General features: G+C 50.7%; 1 protein-coding gene across 1 annotated transcript; it reads left to right on the top strand.

Annotated features, from left to right (window-relative positions):
• Positions 1-51: 51 nt before the first annotated feature.
• On the top strand, positions 52-4,370 carry CATSPER3 (cation channel sperm associated 3). The gene is made up of 3 exons (XM_040603723.1): positions 52-354; positions 3,618-3,800; positions 4,179-4,370. Exons 1-3 carry the CDS (start codon positions 52-54, stop codon positions 4,368-4,370), a joined length of 678 nt encoding a protein of 225 aa, XP_040459657.1.
• Positions 4,371-19,353: the final 14,983 nt, after the last annotated feature.

Genomic DNA, 19,353 nt, shown 5'->3' on the forward strand with positions numbered 1-19,353 from the left:
GAAATGGTACCCTTGGGCAGAGGGATGTTGTTGGGGACATTTAATAGAAACATGCTGGCTGGGTGCGTGGGGTCTGGCAGCCACAGGCGGCAGCCTGGGCTCACCTCCTCCTCTCTCCAGATCACAGATGCTTTCTTCGTCGCTGTTTACACCATCGAGCCTTTGCTGAAGCTGTACGTGGATCCCATTGCCTACTGGAAGAGCAGCTGCACCACCTTGGATGCCGCCACCCTCCTCAATACCTTCCTCCCACACGTCTTACCCGTGGATGTCGCCACATGCACCCAGCTGGAGGGGACGACCAAGGGTCTCCAGACCCTCCGCATACTCAAGCTCATCAAGCAGAGCCGCGGGGTGAGGGTGAAGCACTGCGCACTGGTTAAGTCCCAGCAGAGAGGGGGAATCCCAAGCCCAGGAACAGGGGGAGGCTTTGCTCTACCCAGGTGTCGAGGGCTGCCTAGTCCAAAAGGGGCTGATGCTTGCGGTAGTTTGTAAGCAAAGGTAACAACTAACAATTCCTAATTTTTTAAGAAGCCCATGGCTTGGCCATTATTTTTTTCCTGTATTTCTTCTTTCCCACAAGGAACAGAGAGATTTTCTTTCTTACTACAGCAGAGTAGACCCAAAAAAAAACCCCATAAAACCTAGGGCACGTCCTATTCTTGGTCTGTGTGTATTTTTCTCTCCAGCACACCATCTCCTACTTAGTTTTCTCCTGACGACTCTGGAGGTTTGTTTTTCAGCAAGGAGCTTATGTGGGCAATGAATGCTCAGCCAGCATTTCTGCGTGTAATTAATTGGCTGGGTAGCCCACCAGAAGTGGGATGTTTATGGGCACAGGGCTCTTATAATGTTCACTTCTGAGCCTTCATTCCTCTAGTTTGGATCGTAAACTTCACTTATCACCAGACTTTTATATGTTAATTATTCTGTGTCGCTGGGAGAAGGGAGGACATGTAGAAGCGCATGAAATAATGAATGGTTTGGGCATGAGGGATCAGATGCTGCGGTTTGGACTGGCTGATCGTAAGAGCAAACTGATGCATAGCAAAATGGGGGGACATTTAAATCAGGGTACCCGTGTGTTGTTGGTTTGAGCCTTGTGCTATGCACTTGTGGAACTCACTGCCAGGAGATGCCTCGTCTGGGGACCACAAGGAAGAAAACCCGTAGGATAAGATTTGGCACCGTTCCCCCCTGAGATGCTTAAAACGTTGAGGTGCTTTGAAAAAAAATCCCACTCAGCACAAATCTGCAAGTTTAAGAGCCTAAATGCCTTTGAAAATCTGGGCCATGCAACACTGGGTTTTGATGGAGGTTGGTGGGACTTAACACCTAAGGGACTGGGGCCACTGGGAAATTGCATCCTGCCTTTGGGTGAAAATGCCTAGAATGGTATTACTGGAGGGGGTGAAATAGCAAAAAGGAAAATTCTTTAGGCTCTCACAGTCCTTTCCTGTTCCAGGTATGTTATAAATACCCTGCAAAGCCCTGCCGTGCCGCTGCCTTCCCACTCCAGGGGCGATCGGTACCTACCCTTGTGTCCTGACCTGAAGGGACAAGTGCCCTGAGCTGCCTGTCACCCCGGACACAACACCTCTTTGCCTAAAATTTATTTTAAAATGTGATAGGGCAGCCTAAATGCATTTTGCTGAAGGCGGAGGAGGCTGTTTATGCCTCTGTGTGTATTGTTGTTTATTAATTGAAGCCTAAATTAGCCCTCAACAGGTTAGCAGTATTTAATGCAGAGAGCTCAAACATGCAACACATTCTTGGCACGTTTCCCTTTATTAATTAAAAACCTCTTTAAAACACTCTGCCTTCCACCTCGGAGCAATAAATTTCCACCTTGAGGAAATAATTTCCTTGTTGTATTCCATACAGAGACGTTCTGTTAGCTGCAATCCCTGTTTTAGTGTAGGCCCCATTCATCCTCATTTCAATTTCAAAATAAACTTTAAAAATGCCAGGTTGTTCTGTTAAAAAAAAAAAAATTCAAAAATTTAAAAAATCAACTTTTCTGCTTTTTTTAAAAAATATATTTGGGATTAATTCCAGTGTCGTTTACTACCTGCATACACTGTGAACCACAAAGCTCCTTCTTAATAAAAGCTCCGAGGCTGCACAGCAGCTCCCGAAGCAGCCAGAGAAGCCCTGGCAATGGGAAACGGGCGGATGGTCCCACACTCGCCAGCCCGCGGTTACTGGGAGCGTTTTATGGCCCTCCCGTCACCCCCAGCGCTGGGTGGCTGGTTTTCTTTATGGCCACGTGCCACAGCCCAAACCTGCCCAACTCCATGACATAATTTGGCAAAAATGTCACCTGATTCTGGGGGCTGAATGGCTTTTGTTCCCCTGCTAGTCCCAGGCTGTGCCTGCGGAGAGACCTGCGTGTGCAGGGGGACAGGAGAACCCTCCTGGTTTTCCGGGACTGGTACCAGGCTTGGTGGTTTATGGCTGGTCTGGTTTGGGCTTTCTGAGATGGTTCTGCAGGAGTCCCTCAGCCATCGGAACAAGCCGGGACGTCGGCAGCCGGAGGAGGCTGGGAAGAGCCCCTTGCTCTAGCGCCGCACCCGTCCGGGCAGGCAGTGCCACCCGAGCAGCTCAGCCAGATGCGGTCCAGAGCTCCAGCCAGAGATGCTGTCGACAGTCAGAGATGGTGGATGGACAGTCCTCGAATGGGTGCACCGAATGAGACCCAGCTGGCACCAGCAGGCAGGGTGGTTTTGGGGGAGCAGCCGCCCACGCTGCCGCCGCTCTGCAGCGTAATGTAACGTGGGTGCCAGAGGCTGCCCGTGGCTGGCTGTGGTTTGGAGTCAGTGGGAGCGTTTGCCTAAAAGTCATAAGCTCAGTTCACCAAACCAGCAAACCCCTCAACTCCCAGGAATGTCTTTTGTGTATGTTAGTGTCATATGTGGGTTTTTATAAGAAGTGAGATGGTCTCAGAAGCAGTATCACCTCCCTTCCCAGTGACCCCAAGCCTTGCATGGGGCTTTCCCAAGCTGAGCAACCACGGAGGGATGAGAGACGGCTGCGGACTCCTGTCTCCCATCCCGGCCCATCCTGCATGGCAAGGGAGGAGCAGCTGGGCAGTGAGAGCAGCAGAAATATCATTCTAAATCCAGTTTGTGCTCAGACCCCAGGGCATGAGGGTTAATAGCATTGCTTATTTTTATTCAGCTAATTTATTAATGCAGGAGCTTGGGAACAGCTGTATCCTTTATCAATAGGAATCCATTACTCCATTAGTAACCTGTCCCTATTTCGAAAGACAGTGAGAAGCTCCTGTGTGCTAAGTGTGATGCTTCTGGGACCAAGCAGCCCTTGGTCTCGCCACATGCAAGCACCACTGAGCCCTGCAAGGGCCATTTCCCAGTCCAAGAGTCTGATGCATGGCCACAGCCTCTGAATTTTGCCATGCTCCCCCATGCATCGTGGTGGTTGCCCCTACTCTCTCCTTAGTTCCCAGTACAGCCCTGTGGACGCACACAAGGGAGCTGGTTCAGAGGTGGTCCAGGGAGGCTGTCATCTCCTGCATCCCCAGCCCGCTTCCAGACTTCATCCCTGCCAAGCATCTCCTTCACCTACGGAGCACACATTTGTCTTTCCTTTTGCAGGTTTTCACAGAGGCGCTCGGCCAGCCGGTGCAGACGGTGATGTATGCCCCCATCATGCTCTACCTGCTGATGTTTGCATTTGCCATTTTGGGACATGGCTGGTATGGAGATCCCAAAACTGGAGACTCTGAAAACTGGGGCAGCTGGAGGGCTGCCCTCTTCACACTCTTCAGTTTATTAACCGTAAGAGCAGCAGCATTTTCCAGTCTGTCTCAGCCAAACGACAAACTGCAGATTTTGGAGCGCTGATGAAGAAGCCCTTTGATTAACCTGTGACTTCATTAGGGAGAGCATATACTGCTCGGCAGCAAACTCATATTCCAGATCCAGAAATTTTTCTTTGATAGACAAACTTCCCCACCCAGTACTGCAAATTCAGAGGGGAAGATCTCTGAAGCTAACAGCAGAGAGATCTGTACTAGCTGATTTAAACCTGGACCTCTGAGGAACAGAGAAACTGTGCTTAGTTTTAAAAAAGAAAGAAGAGGAAGATTTCGTCTGGCTTGTGAGTTATGCTGTGGTTTGGAACTAACTCTCTGCTCTGCTTAAATACATTTGCAGGTTGATGGCTGGTCAGACTTGCAGCGGGAGATGGATTGTTACGGGCTTATGAGCAGCCACGTGTTCATGGTTGTGTTCATCTTGCTGGGCAACTTCACCTTCTTCAGTATGTCAGTTGCACTTGCGATTACCAAAACCCAGGTCACGCAAGCTCTGTGCATTGAGTGTTCATGCATGTGTGAATCTGTGTGAGCCTGTGTGGGTGCATGTGAATGCGTGTGTGTGCACGTGAGTGTGTGTGAGCACATGTGGGTGTGGGTGTTACCAGCCAGCAGGCTCTGGTTGGAAAGCTGGTGCTTGGCTGTTTGCAGAATTTGGCTTCTGGTGCAGCTAGAAACGTGCTGGATACAGAAGTCCCATTCCCTGAGCAAAATAAGTGTATCTTTCCCCATGGTCCCCTTTTTGTCATCTCTACACTCCTGCTTTGACTATTTTTCCATCACTGCCAAAAGCCCGGGCTCCTGCAGCACAGCCAGTGCACGCTTTACACCCAAGTCCTCTCAGCCATGACCCATTTCTGCATTCATTTAACCCAGGGCTGCTCTCGTGGTCTTGTAGCTGCCTCTGACCCTTCTGCAGCAGGTCTCTGCACGCCGCCGGGGCCAGGGTCAGCTGGGTGCGCTGGGGGAACACGGCAAATCCTACGGAAAGGCATCTGCTCCCCAGCACCGCTCGGCTGCCAGCCCCGAGGTGGTCCTGCTTAACACCTCCTGCTGCTGCACGGTGCTGGGGCCGGAGCAGGGGATTTTTGAAGCCCAGGTCTCCTTGACTGATCTCTTGACCCACCAGCTGTGAGCGGTGCTCGGGGACTCACTCGCATCCCTGCGGTTTGGCACTGGCAGAACTTGACTCAGACATACGGACGGGACTGCGAAGCAGCGACGGCAGCTGCTGTTTGGGCCAAGAAGCAAAAAGCTCCTGAAAAAGCAAGGAAAGAACATGAGCAACCCAGTCAGGCTCAGGCAGGTGGGCTGTGGTCAGCCGTGGGTGGATAGCACTGTCTGCAAATGTCAGATGTTGTTTAACAAGGCAAGACACGGATGAGCTGCTTTCAGTGGAGGAAAAATTTCCTTTTCTTTCGTTGCCCATTTTTATAATAATCCAGGCTGTAGATCCTACATACGTTTTCGACAGGCTCATCACACGTGCAGCTGAAAGTATTATGATGGCACATAGCCGTTAAAATACTACAAAGGTGGAGAAAAACTCTTAATTGGTTTTGATGTGTTTTGTCTGAGTTTGTTTAACTTCGAAGAGGAGTTTAAAAAGAAATCCTTTTAGGTCATGTCAAGCCAAGAGCCCTGTCCAGAAATGGCTTGGACTCACTTGCTGTGAGCGCTCGAGGGAGGTCCTTCTCCTTCCCGCGTTCTTGCAGCCCGTTGATGCAGCATATCCAAAATGCTACTATGGGCTTGAAACACATGCTGCAGCGCCTGTAGGAGAGCTGTGCACCGCTTGATAAAGGGCTTTTGCAAAGCTGATTTGAAATAAATGCAGTAAAGCTGTCACTGAAATGTAAATGATTAGAGCAACGTGACTCCCTGAGTCCCCCAACTCTTCTGCTCATTCTTGCTTTTAGCAAATGTAATTTTTAAATAATCAGTTCAGGATGGCTCGGATGAGAGTGGTTTTGCCATTGGGCCAGAAAATCACTGGTTCTAGATATAGATAGATATAAATACTAGACTGTGACCAGTTTGGGTGCCACCCAAGGACAGGGGTGGGGGTCCCTGAAGAGCTGCAGGACCTGCCTGCCTGGGTTGGTGCTGGGGGACCCCGGGCTGCCTCCCTTGGGACAGGCACCCCCATCCTGCCAGTACCTGGGGACTCCTGCCTGGCATGTCTGGCTGCTCCAAAAGTGCATTGGGGATGGGGGTCACAACCTTCTTTCCAGCCTGAAGCTGGTGTGTAGCCCATGGAGGGATCTTCAGGGTGACAGTCCCAAGCGTCACCTTCATGCTAACAGTGTTTTCCTCCTGGGCTTGTTCTTTTTCACAGCACAAAATCACTTAAGGTGAAGATTTCAGTGAGCTGCTGGATATCAACAAGACTTTGTGACACACCAGTATCATCACTATGACTCATTATATGGCTTTTGTTTCACCATCCCATTTCTTGATCATTATTTGCTGTTTCTGGACCTCCAGGTTGACACACAGAACAGGTCAGTAATGAAGGAGCAGGTGACGACAAGAGAGACTCCAAGGTACAAGAACAGATGCCCTTTTCTTGGGATGAATGGACATTTTGAGCTGTTCTCCCTTGGGAAAATGCTACTGGTCTCAGCAGGAGCAGTGCTGAGAGTTTAGGAAGGTACCAACTCATGGCACATGCTAGGAATTGGTTTCATCCCTATCAGGAGGGGTAATGCCACATCCCAGCACCATGCCGTGTCAGTGTGGGCTCCATCACATGCGCTCAGTTTCCTGATGGAAAATTCACTCTTCTTCACTGTTCCCCATTGTGCCCCAGCCCTGGCACATCCTGCTGCTGGCAGAGCCCTGGGTGCCCAGCCCCAAGCAAGGCTCCATCCCCCTGGTCTGGCTCCCGTGTCCCACCTCTCAGCGTACCTGGGAGGCAGGCGAGAGCCCATCCTAGGTTCATGGGGGCAGCTGGAGGCTGTGTTTGCACCCAAATCTGGGAGGTGAGGAGGACTTACCTTCTTCTTACAGCAGTAGTCCAGGCTGACCTGTGCTTTGCCTCTGCAATGAAGTTCTCTGGATCTTCTGTGGGGAACAACTAACCCCAGGCAGTGAGTCTAAACCATGTAACCAGAAAAACCTCCCACAAATCCCCCAGATGGAGACTGCTGAGTTTTACATGTCTTGGGTTAACCTTAATGTGATACAAGCCTATGATCACAGCTTGGTACCCATTGTTTAAAACACCCGCGGTCTGGCCTGGAGTCTAGAAAAAATTCCTTGGATATCAAAAATCCCTGTTTGCCCCATTCCCCAGGTGACTGCAGTTACTGTCAGGAATCCCTGTATTATTTTCCCCCTGTACTTTGAGTGCACTGATCAGGACAAGTGCTTCTGAAAATGTTTTACTGGGCACATGACACACTGCGGAGCCCGTCCTGAGTTGCACTTCTGCCATTCTCCTCCGATCTTTTGGGAGAAAAATATTTACAAGGATATTAAAATCTGCAGAGGTAGGGGGCTCAAGGTCACGCAGAATACTTGGGATCTTCCCATTGCACCTTGCCGCACCGGGTGAGTGGAGGGGTGCTCCTGGAGGGTGCAATTCTCCGTATGTCTTAGCCATGGTGTTTCCCATTTTGCACAGTATTTGGGGATCTTTTTACCATGTTTGTCTCTCACTGCAGGTTGCAACATCGCTATTACGAACATACTAGCATATTGAGATTGTGGAAGTCATGAAAGAAAAATCTTTGCCAGATCATGAGAAGATGGAAAGTTAAAAGCTCTTTAGGTGGAACATGATCCTTGGTGGCCGTCAGAGCTCTGCCTACAACCTCCTCTTCAAACCTTCGTTACAATAAGCCGGAAACATTTGTGATTAAAAATAATTCAGAAAATATCTGCCCTACTTTCTGCTCGCTGGGCGGGTGGAAGCGCAGCCGCCGGTTCTGGCCCCGTGCTACAGGCAGCTGGTGGTGGAGGGAGGCACGTCACCGTTGAGAGCTGGAGCAACCGGGGGCTGGGAAGGGATCACAGCCTGGGTCCTTTTCCTGGAAACCTTGTGGCAAAGCTGGGATTAGAGCCCAGGCCTCCAGTGCTCTCCCTGCCAGCTCCCTTTCTCAAAGATCAAGCAGCCTCGGCACAGCGAAGGGGCTGCTCCGCGTCAGAGAGAACCGACCCGTGCCACAGAAATGGATCGCGATAGCTCTGAACGGAGCAGCTCATTTCTGTGCTCCGATGCTGATTAGCATCTTGGAATATCCTGTTTGGGTTCATCTGGCAGCTGTAACGCAAACACACCCACATGGCTTTGGGTAATCAGAGAAGGAAAGAGGAGACTGGGGAGCAGCAGCAGCTCCTCCGCACAGCACGGGGTGTACCGGTACCGAGCGCCCGGGCAGGGTGGCCCTGACGGTGGTGGCTGATCTGCCTGGGATGATGAGGAACGAGCCACCCTGACCCCATCCAGGTTGTGCAGACAACGGGGATTAGCAGAGCATGTCCGGCTGCACGGCTCCACATTGCCCCTGGCACGGTCCCCGTTGGCACGCTGTGGCAGGAGCCCAGAAATGAGCGCTGGGGATGGTGGAAGGGAGGGAAGTGGGTGAGGGGTGCTGGGCTTGGGGGTTCGGCTCTCTCCAGGCTGGATGACATGGGGAGAGGAGCGGGTGCCTCGTGGCGGGGATGCTGGGGGCTCATGGCTGCTCCTCGGCTCCCGTGGCAAGCAGGCAGGCTCAAGCCTTTGATGACCTGGACATGAGGCTGCCACATGTTTTGCCTTTGATGGCACTGCTGGTATAACATCAGGTGCTGTGTTTTTCTCAGCCTTGACAGTGTTTATATGACCATTCCTCGTGATTCTGCACTATCAGTGGGCGTGCAGCATTACTGGAGGAACATCTAGAAAATACCCGCTTCACTACTATGCTATGGCTTCCAGCAGTAAAATAAACTAGAGCCAGGCACAAGCAGCATCTAAGCAAAATTATTGACACGTCCCGATGGGGAGTGGTGGGTTGGTCTTGCAGAGCTCTCTGTCACTGTTGGGGCCCTGCCTGCCTCTAGCCGATGCCAGAGAGCTCATCTCCATGGTTCTCCAGAACTCGCCTTCCCGATACCAGCCCCCCGCTGCTGTCTGCAGTGGGTTTGTGCCCCAGAGCCTTCGCCCGAGCCGCCTGGCACCAGGAGGCTGAGACCTGCTAACGGGAGCTCCTCGTAAAAGGGTTCGGGAGAAACAGCGACACGAGCTCCTGCTCAATTTGTTTCTCATGTTCTCATTTGTAATAATTCTGTGTTTTATGAGGGATACTTCCTAAAACTTCCCCAACATGATGGAAACACATGTGGTGCTCTAACACATGATGTGACCATGTTGGCGCAGAGATGAGATGAAAACCTGCCTTGCCCTGATTGCACGGGATACGGTCCGGTGAGCCGGGGCATGGGGTATCCGACCTTCCCCCAGCCGTGTCCACACTGTTCACCTTTCCAGAAATACTGCGTGCATATCTTTGCATGCACAACCTCTGGTGGATGTCCTTGCTAATTCATTATTTAAACGTTTTTTTCCAGCTTTTTTTGTTTTGCTACGGGTAAGCCAGCTCTGTGCCCAGGTATGTCCATGTGTCACCTGCAGGTGACAGGGAAAGCATCGTTTGGAATTTTATCCAAAGTGCAGGTTTGCTGCTGTGCTCACTTCAAGGACAGAGTCAAACTCGAGGAAGCAAACACCAACCCCAGAAATGTTTTTTGCAGGCTTCAAAGCCAATAATGCCGAGGTTAAAGGACCTTTGCTTATTTGATTTAGCAAATCCCTCTGCAAAGGGTATGACTGAGATACCAGCATCACTAGCTGTATTTGGGCCACACCGCAGTAGGTGTCACTGAACAGGGGCAATTCCTGCAGTATTTGTGTTCAGCTGAGTGACGAGGGTCACATGGCCCATCAGCCAGGACTGCTGGCATCCCCTTCCCCTCAGCAGTGGGTGCAGAGGGTCCCCGAAAATGCAGGGCTGGCTCTCACCAGCAGCACTGCACCTACAACAGCACCCTGCCAGGCATCCCCAGCTCAGCATGTGGACTGCGGGTAATCCTGGTTTTCATTATTTTAATGGTAAGATAAAACTTTTGTGTAGTGTGAAAAACAACCCTAAGCCTCCCTGCATTCATAGGAGGGGCTCAGACAGCCTGAAAAAATGGTGTGCAAGGGCTGGAGACTGCAAGGCAGCGACCAGCATGAAAGGACACTAGTCATAAATGGTTTGGAGATATTTTTAAACTGAAAATAAAATTCTAATGGCAGGAAAGTGCAACAGTTGCATTGATGAGTAATCTAGGATGAATGCAGAGGGCAGAAATCATAGGTAGCAACCAAACAGGTGGAGACTTTAACTCTCTAACCTGATTTCCATTTTCCAGCCGGGAATGGCAAAGCACTCTCAGGTGTTTCAGCTTCCTTAAAATACAGTGGCCTTGCTTGATGGCTAGAAACATTGCTGCTTTGGAAGAAGTCTCTCTGCCTCTTGTTTTGGTGCTGAAGATGTGGATACAAACCCAGGAACTGCAGAGGGCTGTGGTGAGATGTGTGCCATGGGCGGCACTTTGGGTGCAAAAAGCCTTAGTGCTGGGACCAGGAGCAGACAGGCTGCGGTAATGGCACCCGGAGATGTACGGCACATGGGCAGAGCAGCCTGTAAAATACGTAAAATAGCATGCAGGGAGGCAGGAGGCTTGCAGGGAGGCAGGCAGCACCTGGGGGTGCTGGAGATGTTGTCTGAGGAGCAGCTTCCCACCTCTGCTTCCTTGCCGTGGGGCAGGGCTCTGCCCTGGGATGGCTCTTGCCAGGAGGATTTGGGGTTTGTCTTTTCCCACAAAAGCCCGTGCTTTGGCTTTCCATGGGGCACCCATCCTTGGACACCTCTGTGCGTTTCCCTGTGGCAGTAGGACAAGGGGGATGGTTTTAAACTAAAAGAGGGGAGATTTATATTAGATATTAGGAAGAAATCCTTCCCCGTGAGGGTGGCGAGGCGCTGGCACGGGCTGCCCAGAGCAGCTGTGGGTGCCCCATCCCTGGCAGTGCCCAAGGGGCTGGACGGGGCTGGGGGCAACCTGGGCTGGTGGCCGGTGTCCCTGCCTGTGGCAGGGGCGTGGAACTGCGTGGTCTTCAAGGTCCCTTCCAGCCCAAACCGTTCTGTGGTTCCATGATTCCCACCTTCAGCCTCACCTTATCTCCCAATGAAGTTTTTTTCTTAATGACCTTGACCAAGAACTGCTGGAACCCTTCAAGAAACACTAGAATGTGTTGGGACGTTGCACAACCCCTTTGGCCCAGGTAGGCAGCGTGAAGCAGCCTTCTGACCAGTGTCTTTGGTTTGGGGAGATGCCAGCAGCCTTTCTGGTGTCCAGGAGGCAGCGTGATGCTGCCCCTCGGCTTCGTGCTGGGGAGACTCACAGAGCAGCCAAATATGAAATGGGAGTTCTCAGCAAAGGCACCCCCACCTATTAATGAGGGAAAATCGTGTACTTTGTGAACTGGCTTCTCCTGCACTTTGGGCTGGTGTAAATTAGGACCAGGCCAAAAAAGTCAAGAGGGCTGCAGCAGTGTAAACCGGACTTTGTAAAATAAAAAGGAGAGGCCCCTTTTGTCAGGCGATGGCTTTTCCTCAGAAGCTAAATGATACATAATGTTTATATAGTGTTTTGCCTCTCCTAAATGCAGGCTAGACATTAATTGATTCCAGGTTTGCTCTGTGAAGTAGGTCAGCCCTTTCCAGGCTGAGATAAAGGAGCGGTGGGGATTGCCGAGGGTGCACGGGGGGTCAGCGCTGGTGCTGGGCACCTACACGGATCACACCCTTGCTGTCAGACCATGCTGCCTCCCTAAATATACACCACTTCTGATGTATGTCGAAATCAGTTGCGACTCTGTAAACCCAGTTACATTAAGCCCAGTTCAAATGAAATCTGTTTATATCTCCAACGCTCACTGCTGGTCAAAGCAGGACTTAACTAACCCAACGCTGTTTGTGTTCAAAGCCTCTTAAACCTCTGCTCTGACCATCTTGAAGTGAAATATCAAGTACTCTCTGGGACCTGGCTGGAGGCCAGGGAACCATTTCAGACTCCCCCCCCCCCCCCCTCCCCCCGCCCTTTTGCTTGTGGGGCCGTTTAGAAAAGCATCGCACATTTTAAACAGTGATGGAAAAAAAATAATTTTAATTCACTTCTGTTTACATAGCGTTGGAAGCTTGTGAGGGTATGTAGAGACAATTATTAATGGTTTAAACTGGCGTGGTAAATATGTGGCCTTGGTCTGGGAACAGGAGCTGGCGCTGGAGCCCCCAGTGCTGGTTCAGCTGAGCACCGGCCCCACAGGCTGGGCAGGGGGAGCTGGGCAGGGAGGACCTAATGGCTTGGTGGGTCCCACCGTTGTGTTTCCTTCTGGCATCTTGGAAACAGCCTCCTGCCTGTTCTACTGATGCTGAACTACTAAAACGCAAAGCCTGGATCTGGGGGACGCTGGGCTCTTGCTGCCTGCCTGTTTCTGAACGCCCAGCTTGGAGGTGCTGGGTGGCCGGCTCGTAGGGGAGCAGGGGGACCCCGGGCTCGGAGCACAGCTCCTTCGCTGCTCTCAGAGCAGACTGCAAAGCCTCTGTCGAGCTTCATTTTGTAAATTTGGTCCAGCTTTTTGGGAACGTGGCTCACTCTTTTGCTTTGGACATGGTGTGAATCCGACTGTGCTCCTCCAAAGCAGGTGGAACCACGCTGGTGGGTGTGGGAGGGGACTCGGGTCCCCTGTGAAGTGCCCTGGTCTCTTTCCGACCAGCAGAGGAGTGGGGATGAGCAGGCACAGGCACACCTGCAGCACGAGCCTGGCCCGCGTGTTACACGCATCCTTGCACGCGTCCATCAGAAGACTCAGACACGGTTTTACTGGTCTATCGCACAGTGGGATCTTGCACCTATAAAACTGCTCTTAATTACTTCCTAAGTTACTAACCAGGGTGATGTTGATTTTGTCTTATAACACAATAGGACTTGGTCTATTTAGTATAAACTCCTGCCTGCCATAACTTCCTTGTCCACGTGTATCGCTGTAAGATCATACACTGCATGCACGTGCCCGTGGCTGGTGTTCGGACACCCGTTGACCTGCTCTCTGGAGCTGCCCGTGCTGGTTTTTGCTTTCCAGCCTGTGCCCACCATACTGCGGCACTTCCACGCACACAGCTGTGCCGCTGCTGTGGGGCTCTACCGGGATGGCAGTGCCTGCAGGAAGGATAACAGCTTGGGAAGCACCCGGGAGCCTGGTGTGGAGGGTGGCAGGCTCCAGATCCTCCCTCCCAGTGCGCAGAGAGGAGAGATCGTCCCCTATAGCCATGACGCTGACCGCCTCTGATCCACTTTCACCCTGCTATGCCAACTGAGTTTGAAGCAATGGCTGTAGTAGCAAAGAAAATAGTAGAGCAAATGATAGCTGGGAACTAAGTCCATGCCAGCATCAGTTCCTGCAGCATCTAGGCTCTACTTTGAAGCTCTCCTCTGATCCCTGGGGATTACCATGCACCATGGTAGTCATCCGAGTGCCAATATTACAAAATGCAAAAGCACACAATTTATCTGCCTACTTTGCAAGTCAACCTTGCACAACAGATTACAGGGGCGCTTTAGGCATGTTGGTGTTAGAGGCTGCATCACTGTTATTAGTGCCACTCTGGCTCTAGCTGAAACAAGTGTAGGACTAATCTGACCTCATTAACTGACTCTGATGTGTTCTAAAAACCAATCTGCAATGTGTGAAATGTATTTAAAAGAGAAAAATTAATTTATGAGGATAAAGAAGTTTAGAGGCTTTTGCATACAGACCAGAGACCGGTCTTTTCTGAAGGACTCCCTTGAGGTGTTGTGACATAGATTTCTCTGTGGCTGAATAATGTAGCTATATGACAGTGAGACATGGATAGAGAAGAGGCTTCCCTCTGCAATCATTGTGTTGCACTACGGTTTTTGACTGTGTTGGGAGAAGGCATTGGATGAGAGGTCTGTGAGTAACACATGGGCTGAGGAACACTTCATGTGCTTAGTTGTCATCTGTGTGGATTAGGCAGGGAGAGCAGCATTTATTCTGCGAGATGACCCCATCCCAGGGGGGTTTTCCTTGAAAAAGGCTCAAAATTTGTTCCAAAAATTTGCTGTTGGGTGGAGTCCAGCCTCGTCCTGCTCTAGAGGTAATCTTCAGATGGATGCTGTGTTGGATAAGAGACTCATAGGTAGCATCACGCTCTGATACATAAAAGCCATGAAATGCAGAGCCAACCCCACCACCTGTCCCAGCAGCAAAGAGTGGCGCAGGGGGGGCTCTGAACTCAGAGGGAACTGCCGTGAATTCAAGGAGTGGAAGGAAAGTCCAGTTAGAAAATTAAGAAAAGGCCTGTAAATGGGCTTTCTGTTGTAATAGGGCTAATTACTTGAATCCTTCAGTTCATGCTTCTTTTGCATGCCTGTGCACCAAAGCTAATTCCAATTGATTAACATATTCTGGACTGATGCTGGCGTGGGAAAGAGGATGGGTCCCAGCGTTTTGAGACCTGACATTAGTGCTCCCAGGTAGGAGACAGCACATGGGAAAAATACAACTGGGGACAGCCGTGATAGGAAGCAACACAAGACCTCAAACCAGCCCAGAAGCTGGCTGCAGAAATGTGCAAGCGATTGCAATGACTGTTTGATTGCGTACCACCCTTGCACAGCACGTACCCAGGGGCCTTGTTTTCTATCTGCTTTTCCATTTTGCACTGGAATTGGGCACTCTGAACAGATGCCTGTGCAGTTCTGTTGGCCTGATTAGCCGCCGGTCCACGTGGCACACTCTTCTCTCCTGGAGGCGATGCCCATGCCTGGTGCCTGCCTTGCCATGGGGTTACTGCCTGTGGGTGCGGATGGGGGACGGGGACCTTTGGGAGTCAGGTCCTCAGCCTCTGGGCTCAGATGCTACAAAGAAGAAAATAGTAAAACAAAACGTTTGGGAATCTGTTTCTTATTTACTGTACTGCCAAGCTGCTGGAAGATTTGCTGGAATCACAATCCCAGAAAAACAGACTGGAAAGGATTTTCCTGCTGATATTGCTGGCGGTGGGAGAGACCTCACTGCTTGGAGTGGGCTGGGACAGGTGGGGATAGGGATGGGGATGGGCTTTCTGCTTGCTTCTGAGGGTGAGGGAAACATCTGCAAATGTTCCTTGTTTCTTCTCAATCCTTTCCAAGAAGGAGGTTTATTAAACATCGTGAAGAACTGAAAGCAGGCGGGAATATCTGGGGAACAAATACTTGGCGAGACACTTCACAGCTCAGGTTTTGGTAGTGACAAAAGGTAAACATGGTGACAGGAGAAAAAATGTCAGATGCTCAGGCCAAAGCAGTTTTTTTCTGGATGTTTCCATGTTCGTGGCATCACCTGAAAGGATCTCCCAGCACTACCTAACTGTGAGGCACCAAGGGAAACGCCAAGGCAATCTCTGCTCTGCGGACTGTGAAGCCGAAGGTGGTTTATGGTACCAGGGAGCTCTTCCCAACACAGCAAGGTCTTGCATCTGCCATTTCCACCCACAAGCGCCTGCGCCTCTCCTGGGAATGCCACACATCACCCTCAGCTGCTCGTGCACACTGCAACCAGGGAAAGCTGAGCAGGGAAAGTTTCCCAGAGACTTTTGGGTCGTGATGCCAGGGCTCATAATTGCCTTGGCAGAGGCAGCCACAGTTGTTCAAACCTGCCCTCTTGCTCGTGAGTCAGAGTGGAAGTACCGGAGTCATGGGATGGCTCAGAGCAAAGATACAAATCTGGGAGTTGCTTTCAGAGTTTTTTATTTCCTTGAGGGCAAGTCTAAAAAACATTTGTGAGGGAGCTAGAGAGACTCTAGCAGCCTCAGCTTCTGCCTGCAAAGGCAGCACCAGCCTCTCCGCGCTGGGATGGCAGGCAGGCAGCACCAGCAGCCCCGCTGCCCGCAGGGGATGGGACCATCTCTGGGCCCCCGCTGTTGCAGGGAAAGCAGCCATGCAGTTTGTGGGTACCTGTGGGGGAGCCCTGACACCGGTGATGTGTCCCAGGAGCAGTTCGGGGCATGCCTTGCAGAGGCGGCGTTCGCCTGGCAGCCACCGTCCTGCTCAGAGCGCAGGGGAACGCAGCCAGCCCCGGCGGTGGGACTGATCCCCGGCTCCTGGGGAGCGCTGAACCTCCGGTATGGGGCTCCAGACAGGAGTGTGTCCTGTTTAGGTCAGGAAGCATCAGGAGATGGCTCAGCAGGGTTTCCTGAGGACAGCTGGCTTTGGGCATCTCGGAGGATCTTCTGTCATGAAAGCGCTTTTGTTCTCGGGGGTTCGCCAGTCCCCCTCTGGTCTATGCAACAGAGCAAAGAGCAGAGCCAAGGCGGGATGAAACCTCAGCACCACCAGCCTGGGGAGAAGGGATGGGAGCTATTCACTCTCCCAGCATCTTGTCCTTGCCCGTGACACCCAGCTCCACCTGAGCGCAGGGAGCGAGGCAGCAGGCAGGGCTGGGAGCCCAAGGCAGCGCGGGATGGGCACTGATGGAGCCAGAGCTTCGCAAAGCCTCTGAGGGGAGGACCTGGCGTGGGAACCGCTTCCAGCACATGGAAACCATGATGGGTTGTGGTCAACCTGGCTCCACGGGATGGCTGGAGTGGTCAGAACCTGGTGGCAGCAGGGATGTCCTGAGGTGGCTATCAGACCTGTCTGGAGACAGGTGGGAATGGAAACCCCAGTGCCAAGCTCTCCCCAACCTTGGGGAGGTCCTGTCGCCTCCAGACTCGAAGTTCATGGCTCAGAGCCATCTCTCGTTTAGTCCCAGTGAATTACCGAGCCCCAGGAAGCCTACCTTACTGAGGCTTTTGTAGAAGTCAAGGGCTCAAATTGAGCAGGAGCTTGGGGAAACCGTTTCCCTTGTTAAAATAAATGTATTAGTTTAATACGTACCAGGAGAGGATAGGGAGTTCTCCTTGTTAAATGTTTACCAGTCAAACCCTGCTGAGGACTTACTTGGAGCAATTCAGCTTTAGTGATTTCCTTCTATTGTGGTCTAAGTCTCCAGCATCGCTGGGAAACCGCCCGGCAGGGCCAGGAGGGCTGGTGGCAAATCCGAGCCCCAGGCAGCGAAACCACGATGGGGATGGCCGCCTGCCACTCCTGGGACACTGCGGGGACTCGGCAGGTCCCCACATCCACTCTGGGACCTCCACTGGGATGCTGGTATTCACTCGGAGCGATGGAGTGAGCAGCCTTATTTCCGAAGGGCAGCAAGGCACAGGAGAGATGCCCAACAAACAGGCAAAAATAAATTCAAAAGATAAGCAGAGGCGCCAAATGTTGTTCTGTGCCTCACCAGTCCTGGTAGCCCCTGAGAGCATCCCAATAGCGCTTTCCCAGACACACCACAGTGATTTTTAACAAGGAGCATAATTTCTATGGAGGCTGATCCCCTTGGGAGGATGTATCTTTGAAAAGAACCCAAATTGTGAATTATCTTCATTTTCCTAAGATGTCCTTCCTGCTGCCTAATGGTGGAGTTAAGCCATGTTCCAATAATCTTCCATAGTTCAAGATTTCCTGACAAAGCTATTCTATTTATAGGAACATTTTTATATTTATGTTATTTACATTTATATATACTAATTTAACACACATTTACATTAATAATTTGTCATTTACAAGTTTTTATTCCAGCAGTCTCTGATGGTTCAAGATTTCCTAATCCTGGTAACACATTTTTTTCTAATTGAGCTGAATTCATATTATTTGTATTTTTTGTGATTCCACATTGTTTTGTAACACTGTTGCTTCCCCTTAAACTCCCTAGAATAAAATCGAAGTACCAGAAAGCACGGGGGATCTATATGGCAATGCTCAGGACTTGGCCACTGGCTCCCCTGAATGCAGCGATTGCAGATTTTTGAGGATCCTGTCGCCATGGGTTTTTTTAAAGAATGACTCTATTAATAACGTGAAGAGAAAACAGATGCATCAGGTTTGCAACCAGAAATGTGGATATTCCAGGAGACATCAATTTCTAGAAGTAAACAACAGCCCTGATTCAAGCTCTTAAGCGACGCTTAACTTTAAGCATGCACTTAACACAGGCTTCAGCAAGGCGTTAACATATGTTCTGCTATATAAGGAGGGACTTAAGTACGTACTTAGAGTTAAGCTCGTGCTTAAGTGCTTTGTTGAATTGGGGCCAATACTTCAGCTCTCCCTCTGTCTCCCTAACGTTAACTGTGCCTGACATTCAGGAAATTCAAACAGGGGCTGCAGTATTCACCTACCAGCCCTGCTTTTCCCTTCAGACAGTCACTGCATCTATTTTGCAGCGTGGCCGAAGCACCCAGGGTGGCAGGGTCAAGCCATCCCGTGCAGCTCTGTGCCCCATCACTCCCCATCCCTTGGGAGCCCCACGCCACAGAGCCCATGGGGTCACCTGTGGAGAGACTGAGAAACCATCATACTTGTAAGTCTCTACAAAGATCCCACCTAGAAGACTTCTGTGTCTTTGTTTTCATTTTTTTAAATCAAGGTGTTTTTCCATAACATTTTGCACATTCATAAAAGATGCTTGCTTTGTGGTTATTTTGATGTGGTTGGGTTTTTTTAGTCCTGAGCACCAGGAATCATGCTGTGCAATCATTTAGCCTCCCTGGTCAACCTTTATGCATGAAAACTTAATTTTGCAATTTTCTACTTTTGTAGCTTTTTCTCCTGTTACAACCCCCTTCCACTGAGCTGTGCATATCAGCAGGTGAGTATGAATGGGAAAGGCCATGGTGTCTTCATGGGCTACTGATGACTCCTGAACAAGCATGGATGCTCTGAGATGGCCTTCCAATTCCCTTGAGACTTCTTCTTGGCTGCAGGTCACCTTCATTTCAGACTGAAGTTACTGAGGGTGAAGGTCTTACTCTGGTGGCTATAATGGCAGTTTGCATCAGCATCACTGGAAATCCCAAAGCCCATCTCTCAGTTGTTTATGTGGCTTGGGAAAAACTCATCATTACTCATTGGCTTTTGTTTGCAGTGAACACGATTTCTCCAAAAACCAAACTGATCTTGTTTCATGAGCCGGGGAAAAACTCAGTGGAAGCAGGAACCAAAATTGGTACCTCCAGACCCAAATCACATGAAGCAAATCCTGAACCAAGCATCTCCAGAGGTTTCCTGATCTGTAGGTGAAGTTCTGCCTTTCTTGCAATCAAAGGGAACTTTTGCACTTTGACTCAATGGGGCCAAGCTGCTGTCTCCCCAGGAATTTATTTATTTATGGTGTTTTTAAACTGTGGGTATGGCAGAAGCTCTCTGGAAGAGAGGAGCCTGCTGGACAGCAAACCTGCTGCCTTTCCCAGCCCCAGCCCTCTGTCCGTGCCACCTCTCTACCCAGAAGGTCACGGCTGCAGGGGCATGCTCACTGCAAAAGAGAGGATTTTGTTTTACCAGGCAAAGCCAAGTGCGATGAACCCAAGGCCTGCAGT

This window comes from Falco naumanni, chromosome 8 (genome assembly GCF_017639655.2).
Source record: "Falco naumanni isolate bFalNau1 chromosome 8, bFalNau1.pat, whole genome shotgun sequence".
NCBI classification, from domain to species: Eukaryota; Metazoa; Chordata; class Aves; order Falconiformes; family Falconidae; genus Falco; species Falco naumanni.

Coding starts and splice junctions, on each gene's coding strand:
- CATSPER3 (XM_040603723.1), top strand. CDS start 52: ATGCTGGCTGGGTGCGTGGGGTCTGGCAGCCACAGGCGGCAGCCTGGG. Junction 355..3,617: donor TCATCAAGCAGAGCCGCGGG/GTGAGGGTGAAG, acceptor TTCCTTTTGCAG/GTTTTCACAGAGGCGCTCGG. Junction 3,801..4,178: donor CACTCTTCAGTTTATTAACC/GTAAGAGCAGCA, acceptor ATACATTTGCAG/GTTGATGGCTGGTCAGACTT.